Source organism: Argopecten irradians, chromosome 3 (assembly GCF_041381155.1).
Source record: "Argopecten irradians isolate NY chromosome 3, Ai_NY, whole genome shotgun sequence".
Lineage (NCBI taxonomy): Eukaryota > Metazoa > Mollusca > Bivalvia > Pectinida > Pectinidae > Argopecten > Argopecten irradians.
The window spans coordinates 56,694,950-56,716,677 of NC_091136.1; the positions used below are offsets into that span (position 1 = coordinate 56,694,950).

Here is a 21,728-nt window from a genome sequence, read left to right on the forward strand (position 1 = left end):
ATGGCGGAATTGCAAATGTGCGTATCACTCTTTTACAAGAGTGGAAACCACAACAATAGTGGCCAGTGAAATTACCGCTACACATAAGTCATGAATTTCAATACACATCGGCATAGTTTCTCACAAAGCAATCAATTCAGGGACAAAAAAATCGTTAATTTCTTTTGGACGAGAACCACTCTACTTAACAGAACATCACTAATGAGGCTTGCTTTAGAATCTGGTAATTAGTTTTTGTACTACCATCATGTTTGGAGGTCCTTTGAACATTTGGGGACAGATGCCTTAGATTAAGGGTCGTAATTCAAGTCAATGTTAGACGCCTATTTATATCATTGGACCATCAGATAAAGCTTTGTTGATATATAAGTCCCATCACTAAACATTTACCTTAATAAACATAAAGGGTTACGGTATAACTGGAAAAAAGTACTGAAGAGGTTAGAAGTCTTCACTATCCAATATCTTTCAAGAAACGATGTTGTTACTTCATGGTTAGAATGAAAATTCGGGTCTAGTAGAATTTGTGGACCAGTTGTTGTACCTCTAGGTAGTGTCTCTAGGTTCCTGTTCATATTTGCTGTTAGATATCATATGACCTGACACGTAGTTGTCCAACCACAATTAGCCACCCATTAAATTTTATTTGACTGAAGTCTCTTCAAATATTTTGTAGAAAACAATATCAAACCCCACCGAGTCTCATGAAATTCATGCAGAAATTGATCTCGTGTATTGTCATTTGGGAACGAGAGACGTGGATAATGGCTCCCCCCTCTTGAAACAATTAAAAATGCAATATACACCTCTTTATAGGCATTCTAGAACAAGACTCGCAATTATTCCTTCCAACAAAGTGGACACAAATAGAGGGATGTGAGCGTTACAGTAGCGGTAGAGAAGAGAGTTTTTAGTGTACTTTTCGACAAACACCAAACATTTAAATTTAGTCTGCATCGTTACGTCATAGCAGGTTTACTAAATGGAAAATAGCCAATTGGCGTCTAATATTTAGGATCATTTGTCTTTATTAGAGATTATATCATATGTTCTTAACCTTGTTACCAAAAAGTCTTATAGGAGATCCTTACTTAGAATTAATGCAATACTGGTTTGGTCGCTACCAACTGGTAAAAAAAATTAAGATCTGTTCGCTCTCGAAAACGGGTCATCCTCCAACTTAGAGCAACCTTAAAGAGGTTCCACTCTATTGAAAATTTTCAATTCCATTCAAGTACTTATTATGTTGGGACTTACCACCATTAGTAGTATAGACGTAATAGTAGGAAACGATGTGATCGACTAAAGCATAGTCTATCTAAAAATCTGAATGTTATAGATATAAAATAAGATTTAGATTAGCTTTTTACAAATGTCTTTCAATTTTCACTTAATTCTGACATCATTTAAATTTCGGCCAATCAGAGGCCTCCGTTTTGTTACTTACGGTGTCTAAGATGAGGTAACAGGTAACAGGTTATTCATTTATCATCCTTAATTCTGACAATCATTTAAATTTCGGCCAATCATTGTAACCAATATTTTAAAAGGTGTTACCATGATATTAAGCATCTAAAATTATTATTGTACTCTCATTTTCACTTATATCCAACTCTGAAATCATAAACTGGAAATGTATAACTAGGTATACTAACAAAGAAGTGGTCCATTGCTACAGGCACTCTCTTTTTTTAAGTCACTCAAAAACTGTTTTCCCGGATTTTAATTTTGAAACTCATTTACACATAGACAGAAAATGTCATGTCAGTATTTTTAATTGGAGGTAGAATTGTGGACAAAACCAGTAACAGGGTGATATGAGATGACAAAGAGCAATGTTTCGTTTTCGTTTTTTTCCAAAATTTTTTACTTTTTCGTGAAAAATATAATTTCAAACAAAATTTTCCGTTAAAATATAAAAGAAATGACTTAAATATAAAGTATACGATTTGCTCAAATGATTTATGAATACAAGAGGCCCAGAGGGCCTGTATCGCTCACCTGGCTTTTTGTTAGTAATTATCACAAGAATCTGACAATTAGAAAAATAAGCAAAATTGACTCCCAAAGTTTAATTTTCAATCACAACCATACAATGATGCTATTGATACCATACAAATATGCTATCCAATACATAGGTTCAGAGACAAAGTAATTTATATGAAAATAGTAGCCTAATTGACCTTTTTGACCTCGCATCTATTGCCGTTTAAGGCCCCGGGGGTCAGCCCTATCATTTGCACAATTTTGAATCCCCACACTATAAGGATGCTACCATTGCATAATGGGTGCTATACCATGCTTAGTTGCAGAGAAGAAGTCATTTATATGGAAATAGCCAAATTGGCCCCTTTTGACCCCGCCCCTCAGGCCCCGGGAGGTCAGCCCTATCATTTGCACAATTTTGAATCCCCACCCTATAAGGATGCTACCATTGCATTATGGGTGCTATACCATACTTAGTTTCAGAGAAGAAGTCGTTTATATGGAAATAGCCAAATTGGCCCCTTTTGACCCCGCCCCTCAGGCCCCCGGGGAGTCAGCCCCATTATTTGTACAATTTTGAATCCCCACACTATAAGGATGATATCATTGCATTATGGGAGCTATCCCATGCTTGGTTTCAGAGAAGAAGTCGTTTATATGGAAATAGCCAAATTCACCCCTTTGACCCCGCCCCTCAGCCCCCCCGGGGTCAGCCCCATCATTTGTACAATTTGAATCCCACCCTATAACGATACTACAATTGCATATGAGTGCTATCTCATGCTTAGTTTCAGAGAAGAAGTCGTTTATATGGAAATAGCCAAATTGACCCCATTTGACCCCGCCCCTCAGGCCCCCGGGGGATCAGCCCCATCATTTGTACAATTTTGAATCCCCACCCTATAAGGATGCTACCATTGCATTATGGGTGCTATCCCATGCTTGGTTTCAGAGAAGAAGTCGTTTATATGGAAATAGCCAAATTGACCCCTTTTGGCCCCGCCCCTCAGGCCCCCGGGGGTTCAGCCCCATCATCTGTACAATTTTCAGTTAGTAGCCCATGAGGATGCTACCAGTCAAATTTTATTGAAATCCGACCAGTGGTTATGGAGAAGAAGTCGATTGTTGACGGACGACGGACGCTGCGGTATCCCATAAGCTCACCTCGGTCCTTTGGACCAGGTGAGCTAAAAATATGTAGAATATTTATCAAAGGCTAAACTTTTTTAGCATGTTCGTGCAGGTAGTTTTAATGAACATGACTACAAAGAATTCAGGCCCTTTGGGCCTTTTTGAAATCACAAAAGGAAAAAAGAAGTGTCATTTTTAAGGGACAACTAATAGTACTTTCAATATGCAAAGTTTCAAGAAAATTGGGCTGTGGGCAGTTTCTATGGGATTTTTAACATTAGCTTGAACACCACCTTTTCATTTCTCATTTGCAGCGAAGTGATTATATATTCACTTAAATCAGCAAAAAGGCAAAGAATAGAGTTCTTAAGAATAGCGTTAATTTTTGTAAGTTGTTCTTACAAGAAATTATTTTAACTTCATTTTAAAATTGTCATTAACTGTAATTAGCCTTATCACCCTTTGAACAACTCGGCCCAGGCCTCGATAGTTTTACTGTATGTTAATTTAACTTATTGCTCGGTCTTAATCATAGGTCTCATTATAGGACCTCTCATGACTTAGGTACAAATCTCTTTGGTAAACTTAAGTAATCCTGTTACCTTAGTTTCCATTTAGAGATTCTTAGTACCATGTTTTAGTCAATCACTGTTAGCAGCTTATTAGTACTAGCATATAATAATAGCTAATCACAGCTCATTGAGAAAATAAAGAAAACTTTGATCCAATATGAGCTGGTATACAACCATGAAAAATGTACCTGGAAACAATTTACACAATTTTTAAAAATTTAAAAAGCAATTCACAGAAGATATTTAATTTATATAACAGTGAAACCTTTCTTATATGACACCTGACTTTTCCAAAATCCTGTTAAATCTGATACTGTACTGTATTCCTGTGAAAATCAAGTCAATAATAATACCCGACTTTTCTGATACCCTGTCTTGTACAACCAAAAGAGTTGTCCATCATGGTGTCGTATTAGACAGATTTTACAGAATAAAAAAAAAAAATGTGTTGATAATACAAGAGGTCCAGAGGGCCTTTATCGCTCAACTGGTTTGTAATGCATAGGAATGTTCTGAATACAGGTTCATTGTTTCTTTTCTGAAGGAATTTGAATATTTACCTCTAATTCCCCTATTGGGCCCCACTCTTTCTGTTCCAGGGGGTCAAAGCCAAAATATATACGAATTCTGTTAACCCCAAGGATGTTTCTGGGCAAAATTTGGTTAAAATCCAAGCAGAACTATATGACTATTAGCGATTTATAGGATTTACCGCTATTTCCCATATTGGGCCCTGCCCCTCCTGCCGCAGGGTGTAAGAGTCAAAATTTATACAAACTCTATTCCCCTTCCCCAAGGATGTTTGGTCAAATTTGGTCAATCCATGCCGGACTCTAGGACAAGTAGCGATTTATAGGACTTATCTCTATTTCCCCTATTAGGCCCCGACCCTCCTTCCCCTGGGGGGGCCAGAGCCAAAATTTATACAAGTTTTGTTCCCCTTCTCCCAAGGATATTTCTGGCCAAATTGTTACAATCCAGTCAGAACTCTAGGACACTTAGCGATTTATAGGATGTACCTTTATTTCCTCTACTGGGCCCTGCCCCACCTGCCTTTGGGGGGTCAGAGCCAAAATTTATACAAGTTCTGTTCCCCTTCCCCCAAGGATGTTTCTGGCCAAATTTGGTTACAATTTATGCAGAACTCTAGGACAAGTAGCGATTTATAGGATTTATCTCTATTTCCCCTATTGGGCCCTGCCCCTCCTGCCCCCGGGGGGTCAGAGTCAAAATTTATTTAAGTTCTGTTCCCCTTCCCCCATCGATGTTTCTGGCCAAATTTGGTTACAATCCATACAGAACTCTAGGACAAGTAGCGATTTATAGGATTTACATTTATTTCCCCTATTGGGCCCCGCCCCTCCTGCCCCCGGGGGGCCAGAGCCAAAATTCATACAAGTTCTGTTTCCCTTCCCCTAAGGATGTAGCGATTTAAAGGAAATGTTGACGGACGGACGACAGACGCCACGCCATGACATAAGCTCACCAGCCCTTCGGTCCAGGTGAGCTAATAAATGCTACTGAGTACTGAATGTTGTTTGTAAAGCAGTATCTGATAATACATATGCTTCAGGAAGAAATAATAAAACAATATTAACGCTGCTCCAACGGTGACAAATGGTATTTTTTCTCTATCAAAAACAGAAGCAGACTAATAAGTATTTTTCTTCAGTTACAAAAGTAAAAGCATCCAGAAAAAAATCTGTGACACTTAAGTACTGAATGTGCATGCACTAAAAGCAAAATAAATGATTTTATACTATTTTTTGTGTTAAAAAGTAATTATTAATCAAATGATGACTATTGTTTATGCTATGTCAACAGTGGAACATCTTTAAGGATAAAATCCTGAATTAATTACACAGGTAGTAACTGCAACCTTCATACATGATAACATTCCAAACATGAATCCAATACTTACCTTTCACACAGACATACATGTTAAATCTTTGAGAGCAAGTAAATAACATACATTCTCACAAAGTACACTATTGTAAGAAGTGCACAGTTATGATTTCCAGTTTCAGTTTCATTTTAAGGAATTATTTTTTGAAGGATGTATGGTCTCAAAAATGTTTTAAAAGTCCTTCTGTTTTTCTTATGGTTTAATTACTAAAATGAACAGGCTAGGTGAATTGGACATCTTGAATTGATAGGCTGTTTACATTGAGAGTAAAAATGGGATACCATCCATAAATGTTCATTCAGACTATATCTATCTAACCAGGATAATTAAAGTACTCAGTACTTGTACACAGCTCAATGTATCTATCTAACCAGGATAATTAAAGTACTCAGTACTTGTACACAGCTCAATGTATCTATCTAACCAGGATAATTAAAGTACTCAGTACTTGTACACAGCTCAATGTATCTATCTAACCAGGATAATTAAAGTACTCAGTACTTGTACACAGCTCAATGTATCTATCTAACCAGGATAATTAAAGTACTCAGTACTTGTACACAGCTCAGTGTATCTATCTAACCAGGATAATTAAAGTACTCAGTACTTGTACACAGCTCAATGTATCTATCTAACCAGGATAATTAAAGTACTCAGTACTTGTACACAGCTCAATGTATCTATCTAACCAGGATAAATAAAAGTACTCAGTACCTGCACACAGCTCAATGTTTCTATCTAACCAGGATAATTAAAGTACTCATTACTTGTACACAGCTCAATGTATCTATCTAACCAGGATAATTAAAGTACTCAGTACTTGTACACAGCTCAATGTATCTATCTAACCAGGATAATTTAAGTACTCAGTACCTGCACACAGCTCAATGTATCTATCTAAACCAGGATAATTAAAGTACTCAGTACTTGTACACAGCTCAATGTATCTATCTAACCAGGATAATTAAAGTACTCAGTACGTGTACACAGCTCAATGTATATATCTAACCAGGATAATTAAAGTACTCAGTACTTGTACCCAGCTCAATGTATCTATCTAACCAGGATAATTAAAGTACTCAGTACTTGTACCCAGCTCAATGTATCTATCTAACCAGGATAATTAAAGTACTCAGTACTTGTACACAGCTCAATGTATCTATCTAACCAGGATAATTAAAGTACTCAGTACTTGTACACAGCTCAATGTATCTATCTAACCAGGATAATTAAAGTACTCAGTACTTGTACACAGCTCAATGTATCTATCTAACCAGGATAATTAAAGTACTCAGTACTTGTACACAGCTCAATGTATCTATCTAACCAGGATAATTAAAGTACTCAGTACTTGTACACAGCTCAATGTATCTATCTAACCAGGATAATTAAAGAACTCAGTACTTGTACCCAGCTCAATGTATCTATCTAACCAGGATAATTAAAGTACTCAGTACTTTACATAGCTCAATGTATCTATCTAACCAGGATAATTAAAGTTCTCAGTACTTGTACACAGCTCAATGTATCTATCTAACCAGGATAATTAAAGTACTCAGTACTTGCACAGTACTTGTACACAGCTCAATGTATCTATCTAACCAGGATAATTAAAGTACTCAGTACTTGTACACAGCTCAATGTATCTATCTAACCAGGATAATTAAAGTACTCAGTACTTGTACACAGCTCAATGTATCTATCTAACCAGGATAATTAAAGTTCTCAGTACTTGCACACAGCTCAATGTATCTATCTAACCAGGATAACTAAAGTACTCAGTACTTGTACACAGCTCAATGTATCTATCTAACCAGGATAATTAAAGTACTCAGTACTTGTACACAGCTCAATGTATCTATCTAACCAGGATAATTAAAGTACTCAGTACTTGTACACAGCTCAATGTATCTATCTAACCAGGATAATTAAAGTACTCAGTACTTGTACACAGCTCAATGTATCTATCTAACCAGGATAATTAAAGTACTCAGTACTTGCACACAGCTCAATGTATCTATCTAACCAGGATAATTAAAGTACTCAGTACTTGTACCCAGCTCAATGTATCTATCTAACCAGGATAATTAAAGTACTCAGTACTTGTACCCAGCTCAATGTATCTATCTAACCAGGATAATTAAAGTACTCAGTACTTGTACACAGCTCAATGTATCTATCTAACCAGGATAATTAAAGTACTCAGTACTTGCACACAGCTCAATGTATCTATCTAACCAGGATAATTAAAGTTCTCAGTACTTGCACACAGCTCAATGTATCTGTCTAACCAGGATAATTAAAGTACTCAGTACTTGTACCCAGCTCAATGTATCTATCTAACCAGGATAATTAAAGTATTCAGTACTTGTACACAACTCAATGTATCTATCTAACCAGGATAATTAAAGTTCTCAGTACTTGCACACAGCTCAATGTATCTGTCTAACCAGGATAATTAAAGTACTCAGTACTTGTACACAGCTCAATGTATCTATCTAACCAGGATAATTAAAGTACTCAGTACTTGTTTACAGCTCAATGTATCTATCTAACCAGGATAATTAAAGTTCTCAGTACTTTACATAGCTCAATGTATCTATCTAACCAGGATTACTAAAGTACTGAGTACTTGTACACAGCTCAATGTATCTGTCTAACCAGGATAATTAAAGTACTCAGTACTTGTACCCAGCTCAATGTATCTATCTAACCAGGATAATTAAAGTACTCAGTACTTGTTTACAGCTCAATGTATCTATCTAACCAGGATAATTAAAGTTCTCAGTACTTTACATAGCTCAATGTATCTATCTAAACAGGATAATTAAAGTTCTCAGTACTTTACATAGCTCAATGTATCTATCTAACCAGGATGATTAAAGTACTCAGTACTTGTGCAGACTTGTATAGAGTGTGTACCTCTTTTATTAACTTCTAAAATGACAAGAAAGTGCACTATAGGATTTAAGGTCTGTGCAATATGGCCTATACTAAAGCAGAAGGAAGGCGCATGAAAGCAATGTTTGTTCTTTCAATTCTTAAAAAGAAGGAAAACATTTGTCATACAGCATATAAGGTGTTATTTTATTTTAGTTTTGTTTCCAGCTATCATTACTATTACACATAATTAAGTGAATATATTGGACAAGGTCAATGGAACAATACAATTTTTATTTCGTTTAGTAAAGCAGCAACAAACTTCAGTCATAATATGTAGCCATAGCTCTGTTTTTGTCCATGTTAACATGAGAAAGCTCTGCTTAAAATGTTCTTAGCGAGTAATCCAGATAATTTTATAGGCTACTGCCTACTGATTATGTAGAACAAGAGGCACAGAGGACTTGTATTGCTCAACTCGATGTTAGCTAAGTCATGTTCTGAATACAGATTCAACAGTTATATCCTCAAGGATTTTAAAGATATACCTCAAATTGTTTTGCATAATTATAACTTGACAACAAGTAACGATAAAAAGAAATTACCTCCATTGCACCCCAGGGCAATCAGAGATAAGATTTATACCTCTATATATCAATTCTCCTTTCCCATGGATGTTGTGTGGCCAAATTTGGTTATAATCCATGCAGAACTCTACGACAAGCAGCAATTTAAAGAAACAGATATGGAAATCTGTATGGTTTGGGCTTGGGACACAATAGTTAAAATTATCAAAGATCCAGTGTAGTTAAATTTATCTGTTTTATACAAGAAAGTCACTTTCACTATATCTCTTCAAAACATATAATCCTAAGTCAAATGTATGCAGTTCATATAAAGGTAAAACTATTGCTGCTGTGCTACAGGAAGTGAGGAAATTGGGCCAAGTAATTCAGCAAATATTTATCTTGTGATCTTGTGTTTAAAAATACACTGGATAGCCTTACCTTGGTATGACAAAATTTCAATTAACTCCCCCCCCACCTCCATCTATGCAAATAATAAAAAAAAACTATCAAATTAATCCCAAAACATAAAACTACAAACAAGAGGAAGGAATTTGAATATTTACCTCTTATTTCCCTATTGGGCCCCACCCCTCCTGCCCCCAGGGGGTCAAAGCCAAAATTTATACAAGTTCTGCACCCCTTCCCCGTAGGATGGTTGTGGCCAAATTTGGTTACAATCCATGCAGAACTCTAGGACAAGTAGCGATTTATAGGATTTACCTCTATTTCCCCTATTGGGCCCCGCCTCTCCTGCCCCAAGGGGGGTCAGAGCCAAAATTTATACAAGTTCTTTCCCCTTTCCCCCAAGGATGTTTGTGGTCAAATTTGGTTACAGTCCATGCAGAACTCTAGGACAAGTAGCGATTTATAGGATTTACCTCTATTTCCCCTATTGGGCCCCGCCTCTCCTGCCCCAAGGGGGGTCAGAGCCAAAATTTATACAAGTTCTTTCCCCTTTCCCCCAAGGATGTTTGTGGTCAAATTTGGTTACAGTCCATGCAGAACTCTAGGACAAGTAGCGATTTATAGGATTTACCTCCATTTCCCCTATTGGGCCCCGCCTCTCCTGCCCCAAGGGGGGTCAGAGCCAAAATTTATACAAGTTCTTTCCCCCAAGGATGTTTGTGGTCAAATTTGGTTACAGTCCATGCAGAACTCTAGGACAAGTAGCGATTTATAGGATTTACCTCTATTTCCCCTATTGGGCCCCGCCCCTCCTGCCCCAAGGGGGTCAGAGCCAAAATTTATACAAATTCTTTCCCCCTTCCCCCAAGGATGTTTGTGGCCAAGTTTGGTTACAATCCATGCAGAACTCTAGGACAAGTAGGGATTTATAGGATTTACCTCTATTTCCCCTATTGGGCCCCGCCCCTCCTGCCCCAAGGGGGTCAGAGCCAAAATTTATACAAGTTCTGTTCTTCTTCCCCCAAGGATGTTTGTGGCCAAATTTGGTTACAATCCATGCAGAACTCTAGGACAAGTAGCGATTTATAGGATTTACCTCTATTTCCCCTATTGGGCCCTACCCCCTCCTGCCCCCGGGGGGTCAGAGACAAAATTTATACAAGTTCTGATTCCCTTCCCCCAAGAATGTTTGTGGCTAAATTTGGTTACATTCCATGCAGAACTCAAGGACAAGTAGCGATTTAAAAGATTTACCTCTATTTCCCCTATTGGGCCCCGCCCCTCCTGCCCTCGAGGGGTCAGAGCCAAAATTTATACAAGTTCTGTTCCCCTTCCCCCAAGGATGTTTCTGGCCAAATTTGGTTACAATCCACGCAGAACTCTAGGACAAGTAGCGATTTATATGTTTTACCTCTATTACCCATATTGGGCCCCGCCCCTCCTGGCCCCCCGAGGGGTGAGAGCCAAAATTTATTCAAGTTCTGTTCCCCTTCCCCCAAGGATGTTTCTGGCCAAATTTGGTTACAATCCACGCAGAACTCTAGGACAAGTAGCGATTTATATGTTTTACCTCTATTACCTCTATTGGGCCCCGCCCCTCCTGCCCCCAGGGGGTCAGAGCCAAAATTTATACAAGTTCCCTTCCCCTTCCCCCAAGGATGTTTCTGGCCAATATTGGTTAAAATCCATCCAGAACTCTATGACTAGTAGCGATTTAAAGGAAATGTTGACGGACGGACGACGGACGCCGCGCCATGACATAAGCTCACCGGCCCTTCGGGGCAGGTGAGCTAAAAATGGATGTCAAGCGCATCCATCAAATACATTTTCAAATACATTTGTGAGACAAAATTTTCTTTCTACCATTTTTTTTTTTTTTTTTTTTTTTTTAAACAAAGGCTTTTTTGACTTTATAAGCTGAAAATTACGACTAATGAAATGCAAACCACTAAATATAGCACTTGCATTATTAGATATGAAACTATTCCAATAATACTGCCTGTTATTTGAGAGCTAAAATGCTTTGATGAAGTGTTAGTGTAATTGGATAAGCCATCAATGCCAGGAGGAGTGTTGATACATGCAAAATGCTTGCTTTTTAACTCAATGTTTGACAATACTCACACATGCAGGCTTAGCATCAGGCTTAGTTTTCTGTTCAGGTAGGGAAAACAAACTATCTAAACAGGGTTTAACATTAACACTCATGCAAGGCATTAATGCATCAGGTAATTACAATTATATTAACTATGCCTATGGCAATGGACAGTTTACAATTTCATACAGAATTGTGTATCAAAATCCAGTTTTCTTTGCTTTGTTTCCAAATTGTGTATCACTTCCTCTGTATTTGTAACCTTGTTACAGTACATGTTTTAGAACTGACCTGTATCTGCTGCTGTTGTTGATGCTGCTGGAGCTGCTGTATCACAGAGTGTGCAATGTCAAGAGGAGTTTCTGGTGTAGCAACAGGGGACTGAAGGTTAGGGAACACTGGACCTGTCATATAAAAATTGTCATTAGTTAACCCTGCAGAGAAAACTTAAAATAAGTTGAGTGTGGTATACACATAATACCCCCATGAAGACAAAAATTTTGTAGATTTATGACGTTTATAAAGTATTATTATACATAAATTGTCAAAATCCAAGATGGCTTTTGGTTGGCCATCTTGAGTCTAGAACAGTCTCAAAATGCAATGTGCATAATTAGGCACCAAGAGGAACCTACATATGAAATATTAAAGAGAAATTCCTTTAATAATTTCTGACAAAAAGCTATAACAAACTTCAATTATCAAAATCCAAGATGGCTTCCTGTTGGCCAACTTGTTATCTGATCAGTCCCAAAATACGTCCCAAAATACAGCATGCATAACTATAGGCATATAAGGGAACCTATATATGAAATATTATAGGCATATAAGGGAACCTTTATATGAAATATTTGAGAAAAATCCCTTCAATACTTTCAGAGAAATTTCATTTGTCAAAATGCGAAATGGCTACAAATCTGCCATCTTGTGGTACGATCGGTTCCAAAATACAATATGCATATCTATAGGCATCCCGTCAGTACTTTCTGAGAAATAGCGATGATAAGCTTAAATCATCAAAATCATACATGGCTGCATGTCAGCCATCTTGTTTTCAGATTGGCCCCAAAATGCAATAACCATGTACATAGGAAGGGTTCTAAAAGAACCTATATTTAAAATTTGAGAAAGATTTCTTCTGTACTTTCTGACAAATAGCGGTATCAAGAATCAAGAAATTTGAGAAAGAATCATTCCACTAATTTCTCCGACAAAGGATGATTATTCATTTTAAACTATAAATCTGATGTAACCGTTGGAAAAAACAACAGCTGTTGGAGAACAGCAAAGCTCGCCTATTCAGAAGAAGTTGATGTTGAAGTATATTTACTATTTAAACATGGAAATATGACAAATTAACAGACTCAAAAAAAAACCTAATTGCCCCCGAGTCAGAGCCAAAATTTTTAACAAGTTCTGTTCACCCTTTCCCCATGACTATACTAATAATGGGACGCCCCCAATGAAAGAAAAAACTCATAGAACATTCTATTGAAGTAAGATTGATGAAATAGGCCGCTAATTCGACTGCCGGGGGTGAAGCTCTACAATTAAAAAAATAATCAAATTACAACATTCTGACCTTTTGGCAAATGCCGTCTAAGGCCCGGTCACCCGATCTCTTACCCCCTATTAGCTTACGAATAGATACTACCATTTATTATGTTCTAAACCTTCTTAGTTCAGAGGCGAGCTTAATTAGAACCAATTGGGCATCCCATTCCTTGGTTTAAAAATATATGGTAAGCCAAATTTGACCACCCCTTTCATTGCACTCATTGCATTATGTGCTAAACCATGCATGGAATGAAAATAGCCAAATTGACCCCTTTAGGCCACCCATGTATTAACCCCTTTACCCCCGCCCCTCATACCCCCGGGGGTCACATTGTTTCATAGAAGAAGTCGATTATATGTAAATACCAAATAGACCCCTTTTGGGCCCATCCCCCAGCCCCAAACTACCCATAAGATGCAACCATCAAAGTAGACTGCATCACCAGGCTCCTGTCCATGAGGAAAGTATACATATTGTTCAAACACGAACATTGTTGCAACATCTGTGGCCAACAAGTGTATCCCCGAGCACCTTTTTCTCCAATGATGTTTGTGGCCAAAATTATTTAACACTCCTGATCAAGCCAAAATTTATACAAGTTCTGTTTCCCCTTCCCCCAAGATGTAGTTGTGGCCAAATATTGTTACATCCATTCATAACTCTATGACAAGTAGCGATTTAAAGATTTACTATATTTCCCTATTGGCCCCGCCCCTCCTTGCCCTCCGGGAGTCAAGCAAATATTAATACAAGTTTCTTTCCCCTTCCCCCAAGGATTTTGTGCCAAATTTGGTTACAATCATGTATAACTCTATGGCACAAGTCAAACTGACAAATAGCGATTTAAAGAATTACCTCTATTTCCCCTAAAGGGCCCCTGCACCCTCCCTTCCCCCGGGGACAGAGCCAAGTTCTGTTCCCCTTACCCCCTGAACAAAATTTTTACAAGTTCTGTTCCCCCTCCCCCTATGGCCAAATTTGGTTACAACCAGAACTCTAGACTAGTAGCTATTTAAAATATTTACCTAAAAATTGGACCCCGCCCCTCCTAGCCCGCGTGGGGTCAGAGTATTGTAAATGTTTTGGTAATAAAGTTGCTTCAAAATGAATCAAACTACACGAGTGATGCTATCATTTCCAATTATCATTCGATATGAGGACTTCAAAAATTATTATAAACATTTACAGGTCAGAAAATGGTTGATTTTCTCTGTCGGAAATACTCAAAATATTGCTGATTTTTTTATAACTTTTAGAAAAAAATTAGCACAAATTACTTGAAATATCGTAAACAAACTAATTTATATCTGAATCATGGCTCAGTCAATATATTTGCCCTGAAAAACACTGTTATTTCTGCTTTGTCCCTGCCGGTTCACGACCTGTTCACCGCTACTTTCACTTTCTATCGTTCCGAGTAGTATGTTTGTTGTGGGATGTTTGTACATTATTTGCCGTTGAAAAATGCACGAAAATAATCTATAAACTTTAAATGAAGTATATTAAAGGTTTATTGAAGATTTGACAACAAGTTTCTAACAAAATTATCAACACTCACGGCTGTAAACTTGTCAGTCCATTCCAACACGACGTCAGGTAATGGCGATAGTACGGGACCTCACCGTTCTTCATGACAGTCAGATTTTCGATCGGTCAAATTGAATAAAACATCGTCTAAATCATTGTCAGATTATTTGCTTTTGGGTCTATGATATTTAAATATGATGACATTGTACTTATAATTACAAATATCTGACGTAATATCAACAACAGAAGCCATGATGGCGTCCCCGGTAACATGAGTGAAGCGTTGAGCACATGTGTGATTTTCTCGTTTAATTTATTCAGAGTTTAATATAGTAACACTGTGCCGATTTTTTATTGGTTAGAAATTTGGTCACATCTATAATTAGATTGTAAAGTCTGAACACAGGTGGCGCTTTTATCACGCGATACAAAGCTAGCAAAACATTGATAGTCAAAATGGCGTCCAGAGTCGCTTGCATTGAGATCGTGTACAGGCGTCCAGAGGCGCTTACATTGAGATGGTGCGGGGGAGTCCAAAGTCACTTACATGGGGCAAAGGATAAAGGCATCCAAAGGCGCTTACATGTGGTAAAGGGTTAAAACAAAATGCACTACAAAATAGTCCCAGAATGAAAAAATAAACATGTGGTATTGAATGACAAAGACAAGAGATACACGAGATGTTACCTGTAGCGTGGGCAGTGACTGGGGGTGTGATAGTCTCTAACGACTTCTGGAATGACTGTGATATGGTCGGCAGGTTAATATCTAATGGCTCTGAAGAAACCTTAGAAACCTTTGATCCCATCGAGGTACTTTGTGCCTTTTTACTTTTCTTCTCTTCTTTGTTGATATCCTTCAATAAAATAGCGAACAGTACAATAATTTTAATACTCCTTGCATCTAAAACAATATATTAAAATCTGGTTTTAATGAGTTTTGTTAACAATCATTCATATCTTCATGATACTTCATAAGCTATCATGTCTCTAAACATAGCTAACAACAGTCAATGATTTACTCATGGTTGTAAAGATTATCAAATATTTCCAATCATTGAAGTACATATCTGTAAAGTTAAACATTTCATATTCATTCATTTTCATACATATTTTATACCAGTGTATTAAAGAGTTTTGATACCTTCTTGAAATAGCCTCCATGAAGTCTCATGTGACCATTTAGGGCGGGAATATTCTTAAAACGTCGTTCACAAATACTGCAAACCACTGGCTTGGCAGATTCATCACTAAACAAACAGATGAGTTCAGATATTAAGTAATTGACAGAAAAGAAAAAATGAAATTTTGAAAGGTAAAGGTATTAATGATATTCCAACTTTTAGTAATCAACTTTTTCTCATTTATTATTGTAAACAAAGATATATAAATATCAATAATATGCAAAATAATTAACAAAAACATATTTTGTTAAATTATGATTTAACATTATCTATCACCATAGGGAGGGGTAATTAAGGCGTTTACATTACATTTAGAAGGAAAAATGCAATAAATACATTGTATACTTTTATTTCATTGCTATTTATCACATTTTTTTTATTATACATTTTGTCTATCGCTTGTTTTTTTTCTTCACTTTTTTTTTTTTTTTTTTTTTTGTAATACATACTGGAGTCATTTTCTTTTGATTTATGCAAGAAAAACTACAAATATTTGTTTCTAAAATTTACACCAATATTCTAGAGAAATAATCACCCTTAAAAACAAAAAAAATTTTTTTTAGTGATATCCTGAAAAAAATATACCAAAATCCGGCTCCTTTATTAGAATCACCCCATTCCAAAATGGCGGCCATTACGATTGCAAAGTTTATGACTTTCACTTTGGGCCGTTTTACAGCCACTCAGTGAAAAGCAAAATATTTCACATGAAGATACCTTAGAGTCAGCTGCATATTGCTTGCTATTCAGAATATCCAATTTTTTCTTTGCTCATGGTAATTTCGGAGGTCAAAGGGTGAATTCCCCTTTCATTGTTCAAGTCCTAATTAATTAAATATTAGAAAAGATATAATATTTTTTGCAGTTTTTGCATGTAAATATTGGGTTTGTGAAGATCACTTCAGAAAACTAATGAAAAATTCAAAAAGTAGGTCACAGTGACCTAGTTAAGTGTTTGTTCTATTTTAGAATTAAAAATTTAAAATTTTTGCTATAAATTAGTATTTTTTAACAATATTGTGTCTTGAAATTGATGTTTAGTACTACATTTGGATCTTGACATGACCTGCTTAAGATGATTACATGCTAGGGTCACATTGGCTAGGTCATGTTCATAAATTAGGTCATATTTAATGAATGATATCATCTGTCCACTAAACATTCGCTGTTTTCCCATGTTTAAACAAGGACCCCAACCATGGCATTATCCTGCGTGCTCTGCAGTTGGAATAAAACCCAAATACATCAAGGTCAAAGTTACAAAGATATATTATTCAAGTATAACTTTAAATGTATGCAAGTATTGTAAAACTACAAAAAGAATGTATGCAGGCAACAAAAAGAAACTGTAATTTGGTATTTTTGACTGAGTTTCCATGGTAAAAGAATTCTTTTTAAAAATTAAAGGTCCGCAACAGCACAAGGCACAACTAAAGCACTTGTTTGATATATATAGAAAGTTTCAAGGAGCTGCATTGAACGGTTTAGGAGTTATAGTCTATACACAAAAATAAAGAGTAATTTGGTATTCTTTTACTAAGTTTCCATGATAACAGAAAAAGCATCAAACATGGAAGGTCTGCAATAGCAAAAGGCACAACTAGGGCACTAGTCCAATATATTCAGAAATTTTCTTCGAGCTGTGCTGATTGGTTTTGGAGTTATAGCCCAGAAACAAAAGGAAACAGTAATTTGATATTTTGACTAAGTTTCCATGGTAACATAAAAATTTCCCAAAATGGAAGGTCTGCAATAGCAAAAGGCACAACTAGGACACTTGTCCGATATATACAGAAAGTTTCAATGAGTCACTTTGAATGATTTTTGAGTTATAGCCCAGAAAAGAATCTCTGACAGACTGAAGGAGGGAAGGACTGATGGACGGAGCCCAAAACAAACGTGTTTCACGGGGAGATAATTAAGCAGGTTTTAAAATTATTTCAACTTGTTTTATGACCTAATTTCAAGCAACACCTTCACTGAAAATAGGGTGTAAAATTTGTGTCTGCTGTCCCACTCCATGATTGTAAAAGGCGACTAATTGAAGTTAGTTGACAGCAACATTGAGGCAAATAATGTAGCCTGATAAACTCACCCATTGAGTTTGTCATTGATGATGGTGTTGGGGGTGAGGGGGTTGTTCGACCAGATGCGCTGTGGACTGGAGGACCCTGGGTGGTTCATCACAGGGCTGATGGGGCTGACCTGCTGTAGGTAGCTCGGCGATTGGTCCCCTACAGTACCAGGCGGACTGTGCGAGTTGGATTGGTGCCCTGTTCCAGCTTGGTTAGCTGCAGCAGTAAGTATATGCTGCACGCGCTCTTCCCAGTTTTGCACCTGCTGGGAATCAACTGGAATCCCCTCTGGGAGCTGTCCAAATGGTAAAGTTTGTTGAGGTGTCACAACCTGGGGCTGAATAGTGATCTGCTGTTGGCGCTGGGAATCATCCGTAAGGTGGGGCTTTATTGAGTGACAAATATTTCATGCATTAATATTAACTTCAACATATTGGACAAGACCGAAATATATATCAACATTTCAGATGTTAGAGAGAAAGAAAAGCATTTTTCAGGCCAATATGATGATAAGTTCACAAAACACAGATCTCACAATCCTATAACTTACCTGCTGCAGTGTAACATCATGAGAACTAGGAGCAGAAGATGGCACTTGGTCAAACTGGAAGAATGTTGTCTGCTGCTGTGGGTTACCATTGTTGCTGTATGTAGGGCTGGTGATAGGGGTAGAGTTATTACTGTACTGAGGTGTAGAGTACTGACTACCATTACCATCCTGTGAAGAATGGCTGTTACTTGCTCCAGATATCACCGATAAGGTGGAGGGCATGCTCTGTGTCTCTGCAGGGGTGGCTCTCAGCGAGGCTGTGTTGGAGGCAGCTGCTGCAGCTATGATGGCTGTAGCATTGGATGCCACCGCTGCAATGGCGGTCTGAATCTGCTCAGGTGTCTGGTTGTGGTGATTTTCCAGATGGCGCCGTAGTGAGCGAGCGTCACAATAACTCTTCTGACAGTTGTCAACATTACATTCGTATGGTTTCTTGTCACGATGTGTCATCAGGTGACCATTTCTGCATGAAAAGTAATATTGAACTCTGATTATATGCATGTTATTGGTGAAGGTCTCTGTTTTCAGAAACCCAATCATTTATGACAATGTAGATCATTATCATCTTTACGCAATAGTGATGGTCTTGAATTATAGATTCCAAGGGGATTCAGAACCATGCCATGGTAAACTTTAATTGGTTAAATAGTGTAATTCAATTTGAACAGCATAAAAGATTGAAAGTAAATTACAAATGACCATATGTTATACTTACAAGTGGTCCTGCCTTTTGAAGGCTTTCTGGCACAAATTGCACACATATTTACGTTCATCACTGTGAGTGAGTCTGTGTTTAGCCAGAGCGCTTGAATTGTTGAAGGTTTTATTGCACGACGGACACTGCATGGTCTGGCGGCCTGGGGAACCTTGACTTTTTGGTTGTTTGTTCTTAGATTTCTTCTTTGCACTGTCTGATTTGTTGGAGTCTATATAAAATGAAATTAAAATTAATTTATGTCTTACATTTATAAAAATGAGGAAATCTCAGGGAAATTGAATTAATAGAATGAACAAATTAAGTGATTAACTTAGCTTGCACCTTTTAATAATATTCTTGCGAACGTCGAGAGTCTCCAAGTGTCGATCATTTTGCTACTTTAGTACAAAAGTTATCAATTACTGGCAAGCTCTACTGGCAAGGATTAAAAACTTATCAGTAAGGAGTGCGAGACCATATAATTTATTTTCCTTTCTTTGTAGAGTTTGAAAAGTGATTTTGAATATTATACTTGCGTATACTATTGTATCAAACAATAATCTACAAAACAGAAAGCTAAAATTTCATATCTCAAATACATGTACAACTTCAAGGTAAATTGTGCAGCCAGCAAGTTATTGGCCGAGTTTAATGTTAAATGAATTCATAACAATTTAAGCACATTAAATGTCTTTAATATACCTTTAACACCACAAAACTCTGCCTGCAAAAAATATAGGTATCGTAACTCACCTGGATTCTGAATGCCATCAGGGTCAATAACTGATCCCAGGTTACCATCTCCAACAAATCCTGAGGCAGAGTCAGTAAAGGGCTGAGGGGACAGGCCTTCCATACTATAGGAATCATTCACATTGCCCTCCCCATCAAACAGGTCTGGCAGGTTCTCTGACATTCGTATGTTCCCTGGTGTTCCCATGTTTGACAAAATGCCATCATCCAGGTTTGGCAAACAACTGTCAAAGGCACCATCTGGTAACATATCACTGTCATTATAGTTAATAGCACTCAGCATAGCATCCCCCGACTTGGCCGAGGGACGGTAGTGTAAAATCTGCGAGGTGCTCGTTTGACTTGGTGTCCCTGGGCTTGTCTGCTCACCTCCATCCTGAAATTGGATACCTGCAAGCCCAGGGACTCCTTTGTCATCGGTCACAGAATAAATGTCCACTTTGGAATCATTTTTATCCATACTTGATGAATGATCATCAGAAGTATCCTTGATGCCAACTCCAATGGGTAACCTGATGCCTATCTGTTGGTCAGTTAAGGCATATACTGTTCCCCCTGAACTCTGATGAAGATTATGCAAGGAGTTGGATAATGTTACAGGCAAACTATCCACAATATTCTGATGAAGATTACCACTTTGATGAAACAGGGAAGGGTTTATCATAAGAAAATTGGTTGCACCTGATGCAACATTGGATTGGGGCGACTTAATGGCATTGTGTTGGTCATGACCCGACATGACGAGGCCTGCTGTTGGCTGGTTGGCAGTATTGTGGCCAAACATTCCAAGAAAAGCAGGCTAAACAAGTCTGTGAGAGTTGTCCCCCTTGTTAAGGCAGACCCATCTCACTCTGTGGCTACATTTTGGCACAAGCAACATCTGAAATATTAAAAAGAAAATTCTGTTTACCTTGAAAAAAAATATCATAATTACTTTGATAATCATAAATTATTTCAAATTTTGCTTTGTATCAACAATCTATCAAATTCACATTGGTAGGCCAGGACAATATTTTACATTGAAGTCATTTTAAAATATTATCAAAATGTCATGGCATTGTATGTCAATTCATTTTCCCAATTTTTATATTACAACCCATCTAATTATCAGTAATGACAGTATGGGTAAAAATGAAGTCCTATATGACTAAATAAAGTCCTGATACATCTGAAATGTTAAGAAAAACCAGTGATCATCAATCATATTTAAAGAGAAATATATATGAAAGCTAAACAACATGTGCGATTTCCCCATAGTAGTCATTTGGACCAGTACAGCCAAATTTCAGCAGTCTTGCAGTTGATTCATAATCAAAACCTCCTTTTCCATATACAGTTATATTAGTCTTCTATATTTTGGCCTTTGTTTGTATGCCTAGGACCCAAATATGTTATTTGTGTCGATTTATTCTGAGGATTGGTGAAGTTTAATTGGATTTTTAATAAAACTCTGTGCTCACAAGTAAAAAGTACACTGCTTTTACAATTGAATTTGTGGTCGTCAGGTCATATTTCTCTTCTCTCTCTCTTTATTGTAGTCTTTGGCCAAGTGGTATGTATTGGGATGCTTGTTAGGAAGGTGTAGGTATTAGTATACGTACCGGATGGGAGCTGGTCTGAAAGGTATGTTTTTGTGGCAAGTTTGTTATAGTTACCTATGTAGTGTTGCGGTATTGTAATATTTTTTCATGTCTTGTTTTATGTAATAAATATTCATTAACTGTTTGCCTGTTGTTATCATCCTATTTCCACTCAAAATGTTGGTGCCCTCCTCCTGTTACACAAATGATATAAATAGCTTATTACCAATGACATTTAAAGAGTTTGTTAGTTACTATTTA

At 37.2% G+C, this 21,728-nt stretch overlaps 1 protein-coding gene across 2 annotated transcripts in view; it reads right to left on the reverse strand.

The window, feature by feature from the left end:
* Window positions 1-21,728, reverse strand: part of LOC138319173 (transcriptional-regulating factor 1-like) — a 61,315-nt gene that overhangs the window by 38,717 nt on the left and 870 nt on the right. Inside the window, exons 2-9 of one of the 2 annotated variants that reach the window (XM_069262119.1) lie at window positions 19,888-20,767; window positions 19,153-19,363; window positions 18,438-18,900; window positions 17,908-18,272; window positions 15,773-15,878; window positions 15,317-15,485; window positions 11,836-11,948; window positions 11,574-11,603 (exon numbers count right to left, since the gene is read on the reverse strand). In XM_069262119.1, coding sequence (XP_069118220.1) covers window positions 11,574-11,603; window positions 11,836-11,948; window positions 15,317-15,485; window positions 15,773-15,878; window positions 17,908-18,272; window positions 18,438-18,900; window positions 19,153-19,363; window positions 19,888-20,671 — 2,241 coding nt within the window. In that variant the 5' untranslated portion in view covers window positions 20,672-20,767. The remainder of the gene's footprint in view (window positions 1-11,573; window positions 11,604-11,835; window positions 11,949-15,316; window positions 15,486-15,772; window positions 15,879-17,907; window positions 18,273-18,437; window positions 18,901-19,152; window positions 19,364-19,887; window positions 20,768-21,728) is intronic. The other variant, XM_069262120.1, reaches the window with a different exon arrangement.